Here is a 21,479-nt window from a genome sequence, read left to right as displayed (position 1 = left end):
TTTGATATCCCTGCTACCACGGTAAAATTATTACAGTGTGATTTTAATATCACGGATTCAAATCATGAAACCAGTCTTTTACAATATAAGCAAAATTGCATATAATAAACTCTTATATCAAATTCCTAATTGACAAGAACTTCCTAAATAAGACTATCCTTTATCTAAATCAACCTTTAGTTTCTTATACTATATTTCAATAAAAGATACTTCCCATTTCGCTTAACAACTTATGAAACATTATTCTCAATAGTCGTATTATGATGAACCAATTATTTTCATGCAGATGAATAGGCATAGAGAAGCTCTTGAGGCAAAGATCTTTTGGCTTAGGTAGGGAGTTCACTCTTGTGTCTTCCTATAGGTGAAGGTATTTTACTTACCAACATGTGCTACAAACACACACTATAGATCAAAGTCATCACACTGATACAAAGAACCAATCAATGAACATTCTGTGGTGTTTTAGGTTCCAAGTAAAGCCTCATACATATTGCAAAGCACCAGGAAAGAAGAAACTTCTGATCGCATGTGGAATATGTTCATAAACATGTATAATATTAGACACAATTTTAAATAACATTAATTAAACAACTTGATCAATCTGAAACACGATTAATAAAAATAAACACGACTCCTAGATCTAATCTTAGGTATGGCAAGATGTTAGGAAAGGTTGTTTACATCATGATGTAACTATCATTAAGTTTCACCATATATGAACTACTATAATTTGATCTTAAACATTATGAACTAACACAAGCTAAGCTTTAATTTTATACAATGATATAATTTGCGGGAATTTTTTTTGAGCATTTCTGTTTGGAAATAAATTTTTGAACATATCCAGAAGAATCTCAAAACACTACAAGAAAACATTCATAGACATCGGTGGAACAACAACGGTTTTAAGAAAAAACTGTTGTCTTTGAGTATTTTACAACGATTTTTCCAAAAACCTGTGTCTATGAGCGTAGATTTTCGCTCATAGACATCGGTTTTTTTAGCCAATGTCTATGAGCGTCTTTTTTTCATTAATAGACATCAATTTTAACTGCGGTTTTTAAAACCCGGTGGCTATGAACCAAACTTGCGGACTTTCTTAGCGCGATTTATTTTGGGCTTCTCCTTGCCCACCATAAATCGAAACCCTAATCCTCCGCATCCTCCTTTTAGGAGTTACCATTTGAAAGACGAGCAATGAATCTCTTGACTGCGATGTGGACGGCGGCGGTCGTCGGCGCTGTCGCGGTCTACTGGTTCGTGTGGGTGATGAGCTCGGCGGAAGTGAAAGGCAAGCGGGCAGTGAACCTTAAGATGGGATCAACCATGCGGGATAAGGTGCAGGAGTACTGGTCCTTCTTTTTCCGCTCCAAGGAGGGCCTAGCACCATTACTATATTAGTGAAGTGAGAGCTAGATCACCTCGTTTCCCCGATCTGATCGCCATCCGAACTCCTAGGGTTCGACGCCCGGCGACTCCTTTTTCCGGCGGCCTCTCCGGCCCTTCCTCTCCCCCTGCATATCTTCCATTCTTGATGCAGGACAAGGCGGCCGCGGAGGACGACGAGAAGGAGACTTTTTCGAAGAAGTCGTGCCACTGCGAACCCGAGATGCCCCTTACTGATTCTGAGGAAGACTCTTTCCTCTTTCCCGTGAAGGAGATCGTCCAGTACCCTCTTCCGGGATACGTCGCTCCCTCTTCCATCAGCTTCAGCCCCGATGGGCGCTTGATCTCCTATCTCTTCAGCCCCAATGGTATCCTCCACCGTAAAGTCTTCGCCTTTGACGTTGCCTCACGATGGCAGGAGCTTGTGATTTGCCCACCTGATGGAGGCGGCCTCGATGAGAGTAATCTCTCGGCTGAAGAGAAGCTGAGGCGAGAGAGGTCAAGGGAGAGGGGATTGGGAGTCACGAGGTACGAGTGGAAATCGAGGTCGACGTCCTCTTCTTGCTCCGCTCCAGGGAAGCCCACTATCATGGTGCCATTGCCAAATGGGGTCTGTGCTCTGCCCTATTTCCTGATTTAATGAGCAAGTGTTGACATTCAACTAATAGGTCAATTGTATTTGAAGCAATTTCTGTTTTGAACATTAAAATGCTTCATCACAAGTAGCTATTTTGCGTGCCTTTCTACCTGTTGATCTTAAACTTTCTTCTTTGATTATGATATATTAAGTGATCGCTATCTGTTTCATCAGGTATATTTCTAGGAAATATCAGGCTTAGAGCCAGAGCTCAAGCTTACATGTTGTGCTAGCTCGCCAATTATTGACCCGCATCTGTCACCAGATGGAAGCATGCTTGCATATGTCAGGGATGATGAACTCCATGTTTTAAACCCGTCTGGTGGGGAGCCTAAACAATTAACTTTTGGAGCAATTGCAAATAGAAAGGTGGGATTCGTTTCTTGTTTAATGTGTTGCAGATTGATTATAGTTTTTGTAACTTGGAAATTCTTTGTCATGTGCTAGTGGTATGTATCCCTTACTATCGTCTTTTTTGTTCTGATAACTTCCAATACTTGGGATTGTCTTCTAACTTGACATAACTGTTGGGACGAGTTACCGTCTCGTAAGCTAAATAATCGGTGGTAAAGGTTACTTGGAGAATATTATAATTTTATGTTGAGTCTTCAAGTTCTCTCCTGTTTATTATGTAGCTTGGTTGTCTCATCATAAAATGTAGCAAGTCACTGGAACCTGTTGGTATACTCATGTATACCACAGCGCCGCCCCAAGCTGTTTGGGGAGTATCAGAGCAGCAACACAATAAGAAGGTTGAGGCGACCATAAAGGAGGTATGTGAACACATTGCACTCAGATGTGCTGGCTAGCTGTTGGCAATGAAATCTAAGCTATTTAAATCTATGTTTTAGATTGTTTTTCATACTAGCATGTTGTATCACTCTTTGCTTATTCCTTTGGTGTAGTATCAACTTGAAATATGAGAATAATCTTTAAGCTCAATCACCATTCAAGATTTAGCAGCATTTTGAAGAAGATGGTGTTTCAACATTGCTCTAAAAGGTGATATTAGTAATTCTTAATTTAATATTCTCCTCTATTGTAATATTATTTTAATGGTGATTGTTTGAGCCTTTGGCTAGGTGTTGGGATGTGGGTCAACCGCCTGTTATCTGGAACCATCTTTTAGTACCTTATGTTTCGACATGTTGTTTCTATCCGGCATAATGTTAGTACCAAATAAATATTTATGTTATGCTTGTTTATACAAGACGTGCATGCGAGTTCAACTTGCTTTATGCTTTAAGCTTGAAAGCCTATCAGAAATTTTTTTTCTATTATGATGTTACTTATAAGCAATTCATGTTTACAAAGATTTCATGATGAAGATTACTTAAATGATTATTTGTATTATATGCAGTACTGGATAAACTTGAATTGGTTTGGACCTTTTGATGTGATTAACAATTCAATTTTAATTATTGTTCTTATTTTCCTATGTTTGTAAGAATTCTATTGTAATGCTTATTCCTATTTTTCTGCATTTGGATCCTCTGTATGAGTATGTTTTCCTTCATAAATCAGTAGTCTTAACTCTTATCAGTTCATTTCTATTAATCTCTTGTTAATTCTTTGGTATTCTTTCATATTATCCATTTTCTGAGAAGACAATAAACACTACATGAGAGCCACCTATTATCAACTGAATTTTAATTTAACCTCCGGTTACTACACTTAATATTATAAACCAATCTATTCCTGTTGCAGATTTATAATTTTAACCTCCGGTTAAGGAACGATAGAGGCCACTTATCACCATAGTTAATTTTTAGCAAAAAGTTGTTAAAAAAAAAAACTACTTAAAATGTATGATCATTTAACATAATTTTCTCGTCAAGAATCAGAAACTCTGTGCTTGATTAGAATTGCAATGCTAGAGCTTTTCTTAGTAATTTTTATTATGCAAACTTCAATTACTCATGCTTTTGCAGATCTCGTCAAAATCTCTCTAGCACATCATCGTTTTACAATTTTTTTTGTTATCTTTGTTGGATGATATTGATATTATTTTGACTTAGCCATCCTCCTCTGATTTATTTGTTCTGATTTTGTCACGTTTTAATTTAATCTCTTGTGCTAACCAAGTCAATGTAGACTTTCTCATTGCAGAGCAAATGTAAAGAGAATAAGGACTCGTTCAAGAAGGTGAGCCGCAAAGTGAGACGATCTCAAGAACTGCTAATTAACGACTAATCTTCACTTTCAAGAATTGTGTTACTCGCAAGATGATCATAAAACTCTGTTTTAAAATGCAAGGTGAGTTGCACAAGGCCTTGTCACCGAATGCACAAGTATTTCATTCAAAAGTAAAACTAGTAGACGTGGATGAAGATTAGCACCTTTTTTAGTCAGCATTCCATGATTATAATGTCTTATTGTTCTGCCTAAATGTGATCATGGAATCTAGATCACTTTCTTTCAAATAAGAAAGGAAGTCAACTGAGTAGACTTTGCTGTAGGACACTGCCATCCAATGACTTCACCATAAAGCATGTGAAGAGTTTAGTTCCCCCAAATAAAATGATTTGTCCTATAAACAATAGAATTGTCCTCCTTATCTCTGGCTCAAATATTAAAAAGATGATTACAGTGATTCCATATACTTTCACAATTTGTCTCTAACTTATATAAAAAGGGGTAAATCATGAGATTATTTTCTAGACACCTATCATGAATTGATCCTTATTTCATTATAATAAATATATCATTCTCTAACCAATTGAGTATGTCTATGAGGATTTCACATCACGTTATAGCAATTATATATTGACATTGTAGTAGTTACAAAATTGTAATTGTTATCATTATTATAATTTTATAACGACTATAATAACTATTAAAAATTAATGTTATAGTAATTATGATTATCAAATTATAACTACTATAATATTTATAGATATTTTATATTAATACGTGGCATTTTTTTAAAGGGGAATGGATGGAATGGGATGTTTTTTGTTTTTTGTGGATGATTTGTATAGTCTTTCCAACCAATCTGTGTTGGTCCAGTTTAGCGCCTGTTTAGAAATAAGGAATAGATTATAAAAAGATAAAGACTACATGAGAGCTGGTATAGTGGTTCAAGTGATTCAGACCTTTGAGATACTTTGATTCCTTAACTCCTGCAAAAGTTGAACAAACGGTGGACAGGAGAGAAGTCCTTGCATTGTTGCATTTAAAAAACATATATTTCCAGAATTTACTAGTCCACGGGGCAATAAGCATTCGACTACTTGTTCTTTCTTACTAGTAATTTCCAGAGTTTCCACTGTGGGAGTTGGAGCTGCCCTTGAATCAGAAAGCACACTATGGTTTTTTGACGCTTGGAACCCACCTTTTGAGCTTGCTAGAGTAGTTTCTCTTGTAATTCCATGATCAGATTCTCGAAAAGAAGCTAAATCAGAGTTATAGTGCCTATTTTCAGCAACTCCTATAGAGTGGGAGGAACATCTACTGGTGCATCCATTTGATTGGGTTCTTGTATTCACAGGTTTGCTATCATACTTAGCTGCTGATGAAGTAGTGCATGCTCGGCCGTTTGCAATTAAATTTGAAATTTGAACACCTTTTGAATTTACAGATAAATTGACTTTTGTAGTTTCACTAGCAGAGCCTTTGTATAAATCAGTTGCCTTATATCAGATTATTTCAAATGTGCTGATCAAAGAAGCTGAGCAAACAAGTAAAAATTACCAGTAAAAGGTTACTTATCTCATTCTCAATCTCTATTTGAGTAGAATTTATAGCATCTTTAATTTCCCTTATGTAAGCAACAAACTGTTTTATATCCATATTGACTATTTTATTCTATTCAGGTAAGAGAACTGGAGAATCAATTAAATGGTGAGAGGACAACCAAAAAGGATATTGCAAAGTTCCCAGAGCCTACAGTGGCTCCTTTAAGATGGAGGCCTCCTTTACAAAGAATCACCAATCAGTTGTCACCCTCAGGACATCAAACAAGCAGAGGTGCCCATCCATTAATAGATAAAGAGAATTGTCTATTAACAAATAAAACTATTGGGGAAGATTTAGTTAAATCTCTGCACAGAGCAAGAAGGATAACGTTGGCACCAGTAAGAAGAATATTTGTGTACTATCTATTACCTTTTGATGTTGTAAGAAGAATAGTTATGTGTAATTTGTGGATACTGACTTGATGTGCACAATATCTATTATCTTTTTTATGTTGTAAGAAGAATACTTACGTGTTGGTTATATGGATATTGACTTGGTGTGTTTAGATACATCGTTGCATTTTTATTTGTGATTTTCTTAGTGAATTAATAATATTAACTTAATTTTATGATTTGCTTGGTGATAATATTGGTTTTTCACTATTTCGAAAATCGAATTTGTGTCGTTAAATAATACTGATATTACATCGGTTTTCCACCGCTGCAAAACCGGTGTCATTAACTAATATTACATCGATCGTATACTGCTGCCAAAACTGGTGTTATTAACATATAATATTACATCGGTTTTACACCCGATGTCATTAAGTGATACTAGTTATAACCCGATGTCTAAAATAACAAACCTTTTACATCGCCTTCATAAACATTGGTCGAAAATGTAATAGACAGCGGTGAAAAACCGATGTCTATGAGGGTTTCTCTTATAGTGAAATAGGAAAAGTTTATCAGAAGTTGCTTCAGCTAAAAATCAGACAGTAATTGTTTGACTTGTACAGCAGAGAGATTAATGTGGAAACACAATGAAAACAACTCGCAAAGACCATAAAAAAAATGAATGATTGTATGTATCTTACCTAATCAGATAAGTTGGATAAATTGACATTGACATGATGAAGAATCAATAACTAGGCCAATTAGCAATATATCAACAGAGCACAAAACCTTGCACTGAGTTAATATTTGAGTTGTTAACTGCAAAAACATAAACTAAATTTAACTACTGCAAATATTGATTCCAAGGAACCACTACACGCATACACGCATGATTGTATTGGGAACATTGAATAGACACTTAAAAGGGATATATTATTGGGGAGAAGCATACTGATGTATTGTCTAATCAATTAGAGTATAGTTAACATGCAATTCATTTAGGATGGTTAAATACAAGGAATAAGATACAGAAAAATTAGCAAATTTGCACAAATCAAATAAGGAGACTAGTGCTCTTTTTAGGAATATGATATTGATAATCAATGAACTGATAAATCTAATGTTACACTTATGACTAATGCTTACCCATTTACTTCTACTCACACTTTGATGGCCATCGGCTGCAAAGTCATTGACAAATAATTGAACTTAAGAATTTAAACAAACAAGTAGAGATGTGGGACAGGTTGGAATTAGGAATGAATTTTGAAATTTATTTTACATAAAAGAGCAATGATCCTTTGCTAACATATCAGCACAAAGAACATAACAAATGAATAGAGGTAGCCTTGTAACAAATAAGCACAATTGACAATTTTGAAACCGAAGGCCTCAAGAAACTAGAGACCTACACTGCTTAAACAAAATGGTAGGAACAAACAATCATAAGATCCTAAATTCATGATCAATCTTACTAGCAACATGATTGATGATGACAGGCAGGCAGGCAGACTAGAAATTGATGGATTTTTTTTTTTAAAGACCAGTAGCAACCGTCTAAAAATCACAAGGATCTTAATTTCAACTTAGATAAGTCTTGTAAAAGTCATTTTATAGCAAGAGTAAATTTGTTCATGACCAATGAACTCCATGCTATAAATAAGACATCTAAGTGCACAACAATTATCATTAGCCTGAAGCAGATGAACAATTAACAAATACAACCAGGATCTCATTTTCAACAACTTAGAGATATCTTGTAAGGCCATTGTATGGTAAAAGAGTAAAATTAGTGATGATAATGAACCTCATGCTATAAATAAGACATTAAAGTACACATGATTATCATGAACTTGAAACAGATGGACAATCAATAATTATTAAAACGTTGACAGTAATTGCCAAAATTGTAGCATATCTAAAGCATGATATACATAATTCAAAGCCAGTAAAAACTTACAATGATCTCCCGAAACGATCTACTGAAGACGAAGAACAATCTTTGTGTTTGTCATCTATAAGAAAATCACAGTGAACCTCCTTGACATATCCATAAACCAAATCCCTTATTTTGAACTTGAATGTTCTTCTGCCAAAATGATGCACTCTTCTTCATGCATGAACAGAGTTTTTCCCCTCACTTTAAGCAACCCTCTTTTCACTTTGACGAACGCCCTTTATGGAAAGGAAGTGTAATGGGGTTTGTGGGGTGTGGCAAGCAACTACTTTGTATTTGCAACTGTCACAACCCTCCCCACTACTAACTGTTGGAATTTTACGGTTGTAAATATAGTCTCACATTGAAAACACATAGAAAATATCAAAAATTTATAATCATAAAATAATGCACGTATCGATTTTTTTAAAATAATATTAAATCAAAGTTCAATTTTGGATGAATTATGTATCATGGATAAAATTATAGTATATAGACAAGTATTAGGTGCTATTTTTATTATTTTACTTGTTAATTATGATCAACTCAAAGTTTTTTTATATAAAAATTAAAAGGGCATTTCAAATTAGGAGACATCATATTAACGTATACTTTTCTAAAAAAAAAAAAAAAAGTCAAATGCCCTTATCCCAAAATACCTCTACTTCACTTATAAAAATTACCCTTTAACTTCTACTATCAACTATTTCCTACACGTTGTAATTAAAAACTATATACTAATTTATACACGCATGATTTTATTCATTTAAAATACAATGAAAGTTATATAGTCTGCTCGTTAAAATATTATTTAATTAGGTTAAAATCATGATTGATCAGATAATATATTATATAAGTTAGTTATTAGGTTTTTAGCATAATGACACCAACTTTTACACGGGGTAGAATAATGATATTTTATTTATGGTAATTATATTTACATTATCAATTAAATATCCCACTTCTTAAATATCTCAAATTCTATAATTAAATATCTCATAAATTAAATATTGACTTAACCACTTATTAAATATCCCAAATTCCATAGAAATATAAAGTTTTTTATTTATTATTTTTTAAAAACAGAGATACATTCAAATCTCCTCTATGATATTTCTTTCCAATTGGATATTTAAAATTGGGAAATGTTTTAAAAAATATATCCTTCCAAAAATAATATTTGAGATTAGGAAATATTTAAAAGAAATCCCTTTTCCACCGAGATATTTAAAATTACAAAATATTTAGAAAGAAATATATCCCTCCCAAATATCTCTGCGGCTAAGCAATGTATATGCCAAGTGGGCAGAACTTACTAAATTCGGTCAAAATTATTCCCTATTAAAGAATCCCTTCGTCGTCTTCTGTGAAATTGTTCCACCTTCCTCGCGAACAGATCCCTCCACCTCTACTTCTGCGAAATACATATACGCTATCGAAGCGTAAAAGCTGCGGAGAAACAGTAGAACTGGGCGTTCTAAGGTTCCTACTTTGGATATCTTCCGACGGAATGATTTGGTCTTCGGTTTCCGGCAAGCGCCGAGCTGATTCCACCCCACACTCTGCTCCACTTCCTCCGGCGGGGAAGTTGGAAATGGAGGAGCCCTTGTACGAGAAGCGCGTACGTCTCCACAAGAGGGCCAGGGACACGAGCACTTCAAGTGAGCAGGTAGATCCCTTACTTTCTCTTCTCATTATGTTTGTCTCGTTGAGCGATCGTTTTGATTGGGTTCTCATGATCTCGTGCAAAAGGACCGATCTTTTTCTTTCCTTCCCCATCTTGGCAGAGACGGATTTACCTTAGGCCCGTCCTGGGCTATAGCTTAACCTAAAAATTTTCTTTTACATGTTTAATCATCTATTTCAAATCAGAAAAAGTGTCATAGAAAACAAAAACAAAAATCTTGCTTTCATTTATCCCGATCAAATCATGCATGAGAAAGATTTTGCATTAATTATCCCTACCTCATATCTTATTTAAATTTAATGGAGATTCAATTAACCGAGATTCAGAAGCTGAAATTTCACCTCTCCCATCAATAGGTTTAGCCAGAGCATTTATAACACGACCCAAGTAACCCTCACTCACGTGTATCTGAGCAATTCGTCCTGTTGCTTTTACGGAACTTCCCTCTTGTATCATCAAACCATCACCCATTAATACAACGCCAACATTATTTGATTCCAAATTTAGAGCAATGCCTATTGTACCCTCTTCAAACTCTACTAATTCACCTGCCATTACTTCATCAAGACCATGAATATGAGCAATTCCGTCGCCTACTTGAAGTACGGTACCGGTATTCACAATCTTTACTTCTCTAGTATATTGTTCAATACGTTCACGGATAATATTACTAATTTCGTCGGCTCTAAGGGTTACCATTAGCGTTTCTTTATTCTTTTTAGGAAGGAAAAAAATAATGCCTAAATTAGAAACTAAGGCTAATCCGTTATTTTTTGCATGGCTCCAAGAATGCGAATATTAGCACGGATCATACGGAAATGTAACTCACTATTCAAGCAACTGTTCAAAGCCTAGAGCTCCCTGTAAGGCTTGTTGGAAAACTCGTTGTCGGACCTGATTAATCGCTTTTTCTTGTTCAAAATGAAGCGTTTCATTTTTGTAATTTTCTAATTGTTCCAAACTATCACTAGTGGCATTAATCAAAATTACTTTTTCTCGTTCTATTTCAGAGTATCCATTCATTCGATACTCATCTGCTTCTATTTCCACTTTACGTAAGCAAGTCCGGGCTCTTTCGAGGTGCTCAACGGCCCCTTTACGTAATTCTTCCGAATTTTGAATAGTACTTAAAATCCTCTATTTTCGATTATCTAATAAATCATTTAATAAAAGTAGATTATCTTACCATTAATTTCACAACTTCCATGATTTCTTCCCGAACCAAACATGAATCTTTCGATTCATTTGGCTCTCAGGCTCAATTATTTATTTATGGTATGAGTATTCCCATAGCTTTTTTAATGTAATGAGCCTACCTACTCTTTTCTGTTTGTAGTTAAACATATCAAAACTTATAAAAAGTATTTTTATTATTATTATTTTAAATTTAAAACGTTACTAAAAAGGATTTTTTATAATTATATATTTTTATTATATTAATGAAAAAAATTTCTTTCCAAAAATCCTAATATATAAATAAATCAGTCCTATATTATTTATAATCCGATCAATCTCAATTAAATTTATCAAAAATAATTTTTAATGAATATGAAATATAAGTAAAAAAATATGAGTAGAATATAAAAGAAAAAATATGAAAAAATTATTAAGTCAAATTAATTATATATATTAAAATAAATAAATCTCATTAGGTCTGAAAGAAAAAATATATATCTGTATATTGAAAAAAAATATTCTAACTCATTTTAGCGCAAAGATAGGATTGTCCTGTACACTAATCCTATTCAAAAAAATAAACTATATTTCATAATCTATAATTTGACAAAAAAAATAAACTAATCCTATTTATGATTGAATATATATATATATAGCATTGTTCTATTAGATTCTGTCGCAACTCGAAAGATATTTTTATAGCTTTCTATCCATACGATGATCAACTTGAAAGAATCAAAATTGATTGTAATAAACAGGTTACAAGATGGTCGTTTCCATAATCTTTAGTGTGTGTTCTAAAGAACTGTTATTGCCGATCGAAATGTAGTGGTTAATGTCTCCCCGTTTGCATAATTAAAATGAAAAAAAAAATTAATGATTCAGGGACGGATGCTGCTCAGAAAGGGCCAAACTTTACTTCAAACAAGAAGTTTGAAGCAATCAATGCTGTGGCTGGCAGACCCAGACACCAGTGCAGGCTGGCCAAAAAGTCGGAGTGCATCCTTCCTTTCATGGCGCCCTTCCTCTACCGGAGCTCCTCCAGCAGATCGTATGCCACCTCCGACCGCCCCTCCCTGCACATCGCCTCCAGCAAGGTCTGGTAGGTCAGAATGTCCGGCGCCTTGCGGTTCTCCAGCATGTCGAATACCACCTCGACCGCCACCTCTAGCCGTCGCTCCAGCGACAGGCTGCAGATCACCGCCATGTATATAGTCGCCGTGGGCACTAGTGCCTTCGACCTCATCTCCTTGAAGTAGTTCATTGCCTTCTGGCAAAGCCCCTGCACCATGTAACCGTAGGAGAATGGCGAGATAGGCGGGGCCGTCGTGGTGGTAGCCAGGTCGGAGGACGGTCCACCGGAAGAGGTCGAGAGCGAGATCAGAGTCCGATTGCGCTCGAATGGCTTCGGCTACGTCATTGGAGGTGAACCCCTGCCGGAGGCGGTCGATCCATGAGTCAAATTGCTTCTCGAGGGGAGTACGCGACCGAGCATCGGAGCTAGGGCTAGAATTAGGTGTGAGTGAAGAGGCATATCAGAAATGGCGAGAGAGAGGGAGCAGGAGGAGGCCAACGGCGGCAGAATTAGGGTTTCGGTAGAGGAGGCGGAGGAGATGCTTGGGGCGGACTAGGATCGCCATCGACGATGGAAGCAAGCAGCAACCGACGGTTCGATAGAAGACCAGATAAAGTACGGCCTCATAAATTTACTACACGGGCTGAGAAAAGATAGTCCACTGATCTTCGTTCATTCTTGTAGAAATGTGCTTGTAATTTTGATATTTGTCAAAATGCCCCCAATAGTTGATTAATTAGTCACCTATGATGACAGAAGACATTAGCCGATTCTTAATAAAAGTATGAAATTACATGAATAAGAGAATTATTTGAGAAATATATATCGAAGTTTTATATGCTGTGGGTCGGGCCATACAGACATATATATATATACAATTTTAATATGTTATGGATCTAGTTTTTATGTTTGTAATGTGGACCTGAGTGAGCCGAGGTGCTTACTTTCGAGCAGCCTAAGTGAGTCGAAGTTATATATCTTGATATCTAATACACCCATCGTTGGCAACTCTCACAAGGCGAGGTGCCCGAATCACTTCCGGGCACCCCGATCCGGTGAGGATCACTATATATATTTATATAAAACACTAGATGTCACACGACCGTCGTGCATGACTGTGGGAAAATGTTAGTCAACTTTTTTAGCATCGACCACGTGGCAAATGGCCATAGTCGTGCATGTGAGGTGTGCACATGGGGCGTACAACCTCTCTCTTTATATAATGATATCTTGTACACCTTTATGTGAGCTCTTGTAGGTAACGCCTGATGTGGGCATCTAACACAGCTAAAATAAAATATTTTTAATCTATTTATAGTCTACATGCAATAATTCTCTTTTTTCTCCTTTGATCACATGTAAGGTAGTGTTGGTTTGTAAAAACCAGCACTAAGGTGATGTTGACACCACCAAACTAGTACTATCTACCTTGGTATTGGTTTGTACAAACTAGTACCAAGGTGGTATTATTTGTAAAAATCAGCATCAAGGTAATACTGACAACACCAAACTAGCATGATCCACCTATGAATCAACACCAAGTAATACTAATATTTAAAGACCGGCTCTAAAATATGGTCTTTAAAGACCAGAGCTAGCACGTTGGAGCTGATCTTTAAAGACCAGCTCCAATGTTGATGCTAGTTTGTACAAATTGACACTTGGTTTGTAAACCAGCAACACTTGGTGTTAGTTTGTAAGTTTGTAGAAATTAGCACCAAGAAAGATGGGTAATGCTAGTTTGGTGATAACAACACCAAAGTAGTACTTTAAAGATGAGAGAAGGGAATTATTATACGTAGATAAAAGAAATAAAAAATAAATAAATTTAAGCTACATTAGATCATCAATGTTAGATGCCACCTACTACCGCTCATATGAAGGTGTGCAAACTCGGCTCATATGAAGGTGTGCTAACTATTATTCTTTGTGTGTGTATCAAATAGAGATGGTTAATCAATCATTAACTTAATAGTGTTTTATAATATGTATTTATACCATTAGTTAACCATTCACTTTAGTCGATATTAATTTATTACTCTCCAATGGATGGACGTTAACTTATTTTTGTCAAATTTTTTCCTTTTTATATAAAAATAAGAATTTCTCCGTACTATAATTAATTGACATCAATGTCTTTTCATATCCAACCAAATTATTTTCTCCACAAGTTACTTTTGCATCCACATCCACAACTCCCATCAACCATACGGGCTACCCAATTAACTAGAAGAAGATAAATTTATTATAATAAAGTAGAGAATTGATTTATAACGAATACTTATCTCTGGAAAAAAACTTTCATCCCATAAGCACTTCGCACTAAAAAACCCAAACATTTAAGGTCGAAAACTTGACGAGTTTTGTAAAAAAAACATAAATTGTTACTACTTAGTAACTAATTTAGCAACGTAAATATTTCATGGCTAATCAGCAACAAAAATATTTTATGGCTAATCAACAATGAAAAATATTTCATTACTAAATTTGTTGCAATTCAACGATAAAAATAAATATTTGTTGTAAAATCAGAGATGAATAAATCATTGGTTGTAATTTTTTCATCGATTTTGCAATGAACACGGAATTCGTCGTAGATTTTGTAATGAATCTAAAATTCGTCACAAATTTTGCAACGAATCTAGAATTCATCGTAGATTTTACAATAATATTGAATTCATTGCAAATATTGTTATATGATTTATTATTAAATAGTTGCAATGAAACAGGGATTCATCACGAATTTGCAACGAATAAACAGATTCATTACAAATTTGCGACGAATCTCAGGATCATTGCAAATTTGCGATGATTCTCGGATTCATTGCAAAGTTTTAATTTTAAGAAAAATAGCTTGAAGTCGGTTAATTGATCGAGAGAGCTTGGAATGAGGGAGTGTAATGAGGTTTGTGGGGTGTGGCAAGCAACTACTTTGCAATTGCAACTGCCACAACCCTCCCCACTACTAACTGTTGGGGTTGTACGGTTGTAAATATAGTCTCATATTAAAAAAACATAGAAAATATCATAGGTTTTTAATCATAAAATATTGCGCATATTGATTTTTTTAAATAATGTTAAATCAAAGTTCAATTTTGGATGAATTATGTATCATGGATAAAATTATAATATATAGACAAGTATTAAGTGTCCTTTTTATTATTTTACTTGTTAATTATGTTCAACGCAAAGTTTTTTATATAAAAATTAAAAGGGCATTTCAAATTAAGAGACGTCATATTAACGTATATTTTTCTAAAAAAAAAGTCAAATGCCCTTATCCCAAAATACCTCTACATTTAGTTCTCTTATAAAAATTACCCTTTAACTTCTACTATCAATTATATTTTCTACACGTTGTAATTAAAAACTATATACTAATAAATACACGCATGATTTTATTCATTTAAAATACAATGAAAGTTATATAGTCTGCTCGTTAAAATATTATTTAATTAGGTTAAAAATCATGATTGATCAAATAATATGTTATATAAGTTAGTTACTAGGTTTTTAGCATAATGATGCCAACTTGTACACGGTATAGAATAATGATATTTTATTTATGGTAATTATATTTACATTATCAATTAAATATCCCACTTCTTAAATATCTCAAATTCTATAATTAAAAATCTTATAAATTAAATATTGGCTTAACCACTTATTAAATATCTCAAATTCCATATAAATGTAAAGTTTTTTATTTTTTAAAAACAAAGATACATTCAAATCTCCTCTATAATATTTCTTTCCAATTGGATATTTAAAATTGGAAAATATTTTAAAAAATATATCCTTCCAAAAAGAATATTTGAGATTAGGAAATATTTAAAAGAAATCCCTTTTCTGCCGAGATATTTAAAATTAGGAAATATTTAAAGAGAAATATATCCCTCCCAAATATCTCTGCCAATATATATGCCACATGGGAAGAACTTACTAAATTCGGTCAAAATTATTCCCTATTAAAGAATCCCTTAGACGTCCTCTGTGAAATTGTTCCACCTTCCTCGCGAACAAATCCCTCCACGTCTGCTTCTGCGAAATAGCTCTACGCTATCGAAGCGTAAAAGCTGCGGAGAAACAGCGGAACTGGCATTCTAAGGTTCCTACTTTGGATATCTTCCGGCGGAATGGATTGGTCTTCGGTTTCCAGCAAGCGCCGAGCTGATTCCACCCCGCACTCGGGTCCACCTCCTCCGGCGGGGAAGTTGGAAGTGGAGGAGCCCTTGTACGAGAAGCACGTACGTCTTCACAAGAGGGCCAGGGACACGAGCACTTCTAGTGAGCAGGTAGATCCCTCACTTTCTCTTCTCATTATGTTTTGTCTCGTTGAGCGATCATTTTGATTAGGTTCTCATGATCTCATGCAAAAGGACCGATCTTTTTCTTTCCTTCCCCATCTTGGCAGAGACGGATTTACCTTAGGCGGGCTATAGCCTAGCCTAATTTTTTTTTTTTTACATGTTTAATCATCTATTTCAAATCACAAAAAGTGCCATAAAAAATAAAAACAAAAATCTTGCTTTCATTTATCCCGATCAAATCTTGCCTGAAAAAGATTTTGCATTAATTATTCCTACCTCATATCTTATTTAAATTTAATCGGGTATTTTTATTATTATTATTTTAAATTTAAAACGTTACTAAAAATGATTTTTTATAATTATATATTTTTATTATATTAATGAAAAAATTTCTTTTTAAAAATCCTAATATATAAATAAATCAATCCTATATTATTTATAATCCGATCAATCTCAATTAAATTTATCAAAAATAATTTTTAAAGAATATGAAATATAGGTAAAAAATATGAGTAGAATATAAAAGAATAAATAAGAAAAAATTATTAAGTCAAATTAATTATATATATTAAAATAAATAAATCTCGTTAGGGGTGAAATAAAAATATATATATATATATATATATATATCTGTATATTGAAAAAAAAAATATTCTACTCATTTTAACGCAAAGATAGGATTGTCCTGTACTCTAATCCAATTCAAAAAAAAAACTATATTTTATAATCTATAATTTGACATAAAAAATTATTATTTTTTAATTGTATTTGATACTTAATTCATTTTTCGACACTCAAAGTTTAGCGTTGTCCTTCTCTTATTTCTAGATCTGTCCTTGCATCTTGGTACACTTTCTAAGTATGGATCTGTGTCGTTTGAAAAGAGGTAATACCAGCTCCTGATACTACCTTGTTGCAGGCTGTGTACAACAATTTTCTTGGGGAACCTGAACCGTTGGGTCTTCGCCTCAGGAAGAGTCCGTCGATTCATATGATGCTTTCTCAGTCAAAGGCAGGTAAAAATTTACGCGTCACTAGCTCGAAGGGCTCGAAAGTTGGTGTAAAATCAAACTCAGCTTCTTCGAGCTCATTGAGCAAGATCAAAGCTTCGCATTTTCATGCGTCATTATTGAGGATTGGGACATGGGAGGTGAGGATTTTATAAGGAAAAATTTGATGGTTTACGTAAATGATACGTCTCTCTTTCCTGTTATTATTTGTATGTTCTTGTGGAAGTTTTTGTCTATGCATTATTCTGGTTTTATATTCTTGTATTTGCAATCTATTCAATCTTTCTGTTTTTAGCATAATTTTTCTGCTCAACCTTTTCCTCCTATTTGTGTTTGTAACTTTCTGTGATATGGTCCACCAAAAAGAAAAATGATGAGCAATTTACTTGCCTTTATTTCTGGGTTTCACTTACAATTATCAACTAGGGATCTGCCATTGGAACATAGTTTATTTCGAGTCATTGTCTTTTTTTCCTTGAAGGTGCATTTCATGAATTCTTTATGGGTGATCTAGTGCATTTTAATTCTCATATGTTTTTGTCAAGTAATCCTTTACCAAATTGGTTAACTTTGTGGAGAAGTTCACTATGTTCTATTGGCAAACAGTTTGTGACTAGATATGAAGGAGATTTAATGGCAAAATGTTACTTCGCCAAACGTAAACTTCTATGGGAATTTCTCGAAGGTGGCGTGAAGAGCAAGATTGAGTTTCATTGGTCCGACATTACTGCAATTAAGGCAGTATTTTTTGACGGTGGCCATGGGGCTTTGGATATTGTGGTAAGATTTATTTTTTCTCAATTTGTGTTGGTATATATTGGTCATTTCTTACTGGTAACATGTTGGCAATTGTTTATTAGTTGGCAAGACCACCTCTTTTCTTCCGAGAGATTGATCCTCAACCAAGGAAGCATATACAGTGGCAAGCAACTCAGGATTTTACCAATGACCAAGCACATATACACAGGTAGATGTAAATTATATTTTCCCGCATCTTGTGAAATTCACCTCTTTTGTTGCAAGCTGACACAAAATCTAAGCTTTCGGAGTGATATTATCATTTAATCTGTGGTTTCTTGTTATTGGTATTTCAATAAAAAATAATCAGATTTTATTTTCAGTATATATTTTTTTGGAGTCTATTGTAAGTCTTTGCCTTTTGAATATTGTAGTTGCTTCATTCTTGTCAATTGTTTAAATTTGATTAAATTAGTTAAACTATACCTTTTTATGAATATTATTAATATTAAGTTTTATATGATGATCTACAATGTAAAGCATATCCTTTGTGATAACTTGACTGCATGTTACCTTGACTTATTTAAACTAAGCTTGATGTGATATAACAAATTTGCCAGAAGATATATATGTTTGTTGCCTATCTCAAATTGTTTGAAACATAGATAAATCAAAATTTTACATATTCGGTTGTGTCTATATTTTTAACTTTCACCAAATGTATGTTGCAGGAGGCATCTACTTCAATGTCCCCAGGCCTCGTTGAGCAAGAATTTTGAGAAACTTATCAACTGTGATCCTCATTTGAAGCTACTTAGTCAGCAACCTGATATTATATTAGAATCACCTTACTTTGATCCGCTACTTAATCAGCAACCTGATATTATATTAGAATCGCCTTATTTTGATCCGCTACTTAGTCAGCAACCTGATATTATATTAGAATCACCTTACTTTGATCCGCTACTTAGTCAGCAACCTGATATTATATTAGAATCACCTTTCTTTGATCCTCAGTACTCTGATATTTTATTAGCATCGCCTTACTTTGATCCTCAGTACTCAGTTTTGGATGGTCAAAGTTATTTTAAAAGTCATATCAATGATGTTATTAAGGATGATTCTAAAACCACTTTCTCCTGCTTTTACGAACCTGGTCCCCCTTGTGCAACATCATCAATCTCCAATAAGACGGAAACACAAGATTTTTTCTGGAGGACACCAGCTTTTGATTCACAATGCACTCCTTCACCATGCTCAGGTAATAATATTAGCTCCAACTGTATCACCTTTCAATAATTCATCTATCCAGAAACTGTTGGGACTAAACTTTATCTACGACTAAAGTTGAGGAGCTGGCTTCAGGAAACACATCATTGCCTTGCGACGCTCTATTCGACGAAGACTTTATATCACAACTCCTTGACTTTGATTTCCAGCCTCCTTCTGCTGCTTCTGATGAACAATCCAACATCCCGAAGGTAAATTCTCGTTGCTGCCTGCTCCAGCAAGATACAGTGGCCGGTATGAGGCTAAATGCCCAACTGAATGATCAGGATGGCAGTGTTGACGATGCACAAGCTGGTGCTGGATCCTACAATGAATCTTATTCAACACCAGAGCCCGAACAATCATTCTTGGAATTTATGAAGATTCCTCGAATATCCTCGTTTCCACGAGTTCTTTCTCTATCCTATTTGTCGTAGAAAAAAAAAATCAGATAAATCTCCTGCCCGTTATTTCTTGTACATATTTTAAGGAAAATTATTGTTTTGCTTTCTTTAGACTATTCAACTTTTTATGATTGAATATATATATATATCATTGTGCTACTTTTTATGATTGAATATATATATATCATTGTCCTATTAGATGCTCTGGCAACTCCTGCTCAATGGCCGCAAGGCCAAGCTCTCCTTTGGAACCGCTGTGAGCTCTATTGCACGCTGTTTTAATTGGTCGAATAATATTTGTTTTTATATATATGCATGCATGTAATGAAGTTGTTTTTGACTCAGTTTGACAAGTCTTATTCTCAACCATAAATCCCCCAATTCACAAGTGTTACGATTACGTTTCGTTTTTCAAAAATAAAAAAATAAAAAAACAAAAAAACTAATACTTATCTCTGGAAAAAAACTTTCATCCCATAGGCACTTCGCACTAAAAAACCCAATCATTTAAGGCCGACGAGTTTTGTAATAAAAACATAAATTGTTACTACTTAGTAACTAATTTAGCAACGTAAATATTTCATGGCCAATCAGCAACAATGGAAAATATTTCATTACTAAATTTGTTGCAATTCAAAATAAATATTTGTTGTAAAATCAGGGATGAATAAATCATTCGTTGTAATTTTTTCATCGATTTTGCAATGAACACGGAATTCGTCGCAGATTTTGCAATGAATCTAAAATTCGTCGTAAAATTTGCAACGAATCTAGAATTTATCATAGATTTTACAACAATATTGAATTCGTGGCAAATATTATTACATGAATTATTATTAAGAAGTTAAGATGAAACAGGGATTCATCATGAATTTGCAACGAATAAATAGATTCATTGCAAAGTTTTAATTTTAAGAAAAATAGCTTGAAGTCGGTTAATTGATCGAGAGAGCTTGGAATGAGGTTAAACCAATTCCTATATATTTATATATTTCTCCTTATTATATCTATCCGTTCAAACATCAATTTGACTCAATATATTTTTATTGGTGATTTTTTTAAATATGAATTATATTTTTCAGATACATTAGTATTGAAAAAATCATTGAAAAAAATATATTAGGTCAATTTTTTTTTTTGAGGATATCTATACAATCAGGATAATGATATGAATATATCAAAACTAATTTCATCTCATTCCGAACTCTTTAGGTCAATTAATTGACTTCGGAGAATTTTTGAGTTTTTTTTTTTTTAAAGTAGCCCATTTGCAACGAATCTAAAGCGAGGATCCAATGCAAATTTGCAATTTTTTAAAAAATTTAAATAAAAATAAAAATTATCCGAAGCCGGTTAATGGACCTACAGAGTTCGGAATGAGATGAAATTAATTCCTATGTGTTCGTCTATTTCTCTTGATTATATAAATATCCGAAAAAAAAAATGTTGAGCCAATATATTTTTTTTTCATACCTAAATCGATTAGATAAATTTAAACTATAAGTTAGAGCATGTTATAAGAGTCCAATAGATGATGTCAGCATCTCCAATCAATGCCTTCTTTGTACCGCTCTTAATACCAAATACTCTCCTTATTTATTCATTCTTACGGCAGGTGAAAAAATTTTATGGGACCGAATCAATCATCTAGACTCAATGTTACCCAGCTTGATTAATCATCTTAATACCAATAGCTCTATTGAATATGTCATATTAGTCAATTATTTGCGGGCCGACCGTCCATGTGAACGGTTAGCTCATGTTGAAATTCATAT

At 34.0% G+C, this 21,479-nt stretch overlaps 2 protein-coding genes and 1 long non-coding RNA gene across 14 annotated transcripts; 2 read left to right on the top strand and 1 right to left on the bottom strand.

Annotated features, from left to right (window-relative positions):
• The first annotated feature begins 1,119 nt into the window (after positions 1-1,119).
• LOC122007348 lies at positions 1,120-5,882 on the top strand. Of its 12 annotated transcripts, none has more exons than XR_006118918.1 (6): positions 1,124-1,999; positions 2,201-2,799; positions 2,932-3,028; positions 3,109-3,194; positions 4,136-5,728; positions 5,842-5,882. It is a non-coding gene; the product is annotated as an uncharacterized LOC122007348 (long non-coding RNA). The 12 variants fall into 12 exon arrangements; XR_006118916.1 differs by having other exon boundaries at positions 4,121-5,728; XR_006118909.1 differs by having other exon boundaries at positions 1,121-1,999; positions 3,109-5,728.
• Positions 5,883-9,889: 4,007 nt separating this feature from the next.
• LOC122004775 (ATP synthase subunit alpha, chloroplastic-like) lies at positions 9,890-10,421 on the bottom strand. Its single transcript, XM_042559611.1, has 2 exons — positions 10,039-10,421; positions 9,890-9,893 (listed from the first exon to the last, which is right to left on the bottom strand). The coding sequence occupies exons 1-2, from the start codon at positions 10,419-10,421 to the stop codon at positions 9,890-9,892; spliced, it is 387 nt and encodes a 128-aa protein (XP_042415545.1).
• Positions 10,422-16,109: 5,688 nt separating this feature from the next.
• Positions 16,110-19,737, top strand: LOC122004774. The gene is made up of 6 exons (XM_042559609.1): positions 16,110-16,268; positions 17,203-17,433; positions 17,900-18,073; positions 18,154-18,260; positions 18,763-19,292; positions 19,379-19,737. Exons 1-6 carry the CDS (start codon positions 16,110-16,112, stop codon positions 19,735-19,737), a joined length of 1,560 nt encoding a protein of 519 aa, XP_042415543.1.
• Positions 19,738-21,479: the final 1,742 nt, after the last annotated feature.

This window comes from Zingiber officinale, chromosome 7B (assembly GCF_018446385.1).
Source record: "Zingiber officinale cultivar Zhangliang chromosome 7B, Zo_v1.1, whole genome shotgun sequence".
Lineage (NCBI taxonomy): Eukaryota > Viridiplantae > Streptophyta > Magnoliopsida > Zingiberales > Zingiberaceae > Zingiber > Zingiber officinale.
The sequence above is the reverse complement of the archived record's forward strand: the minus strand, read 5'-3'. Positions and strand labels throughout refer to the sequence as shown.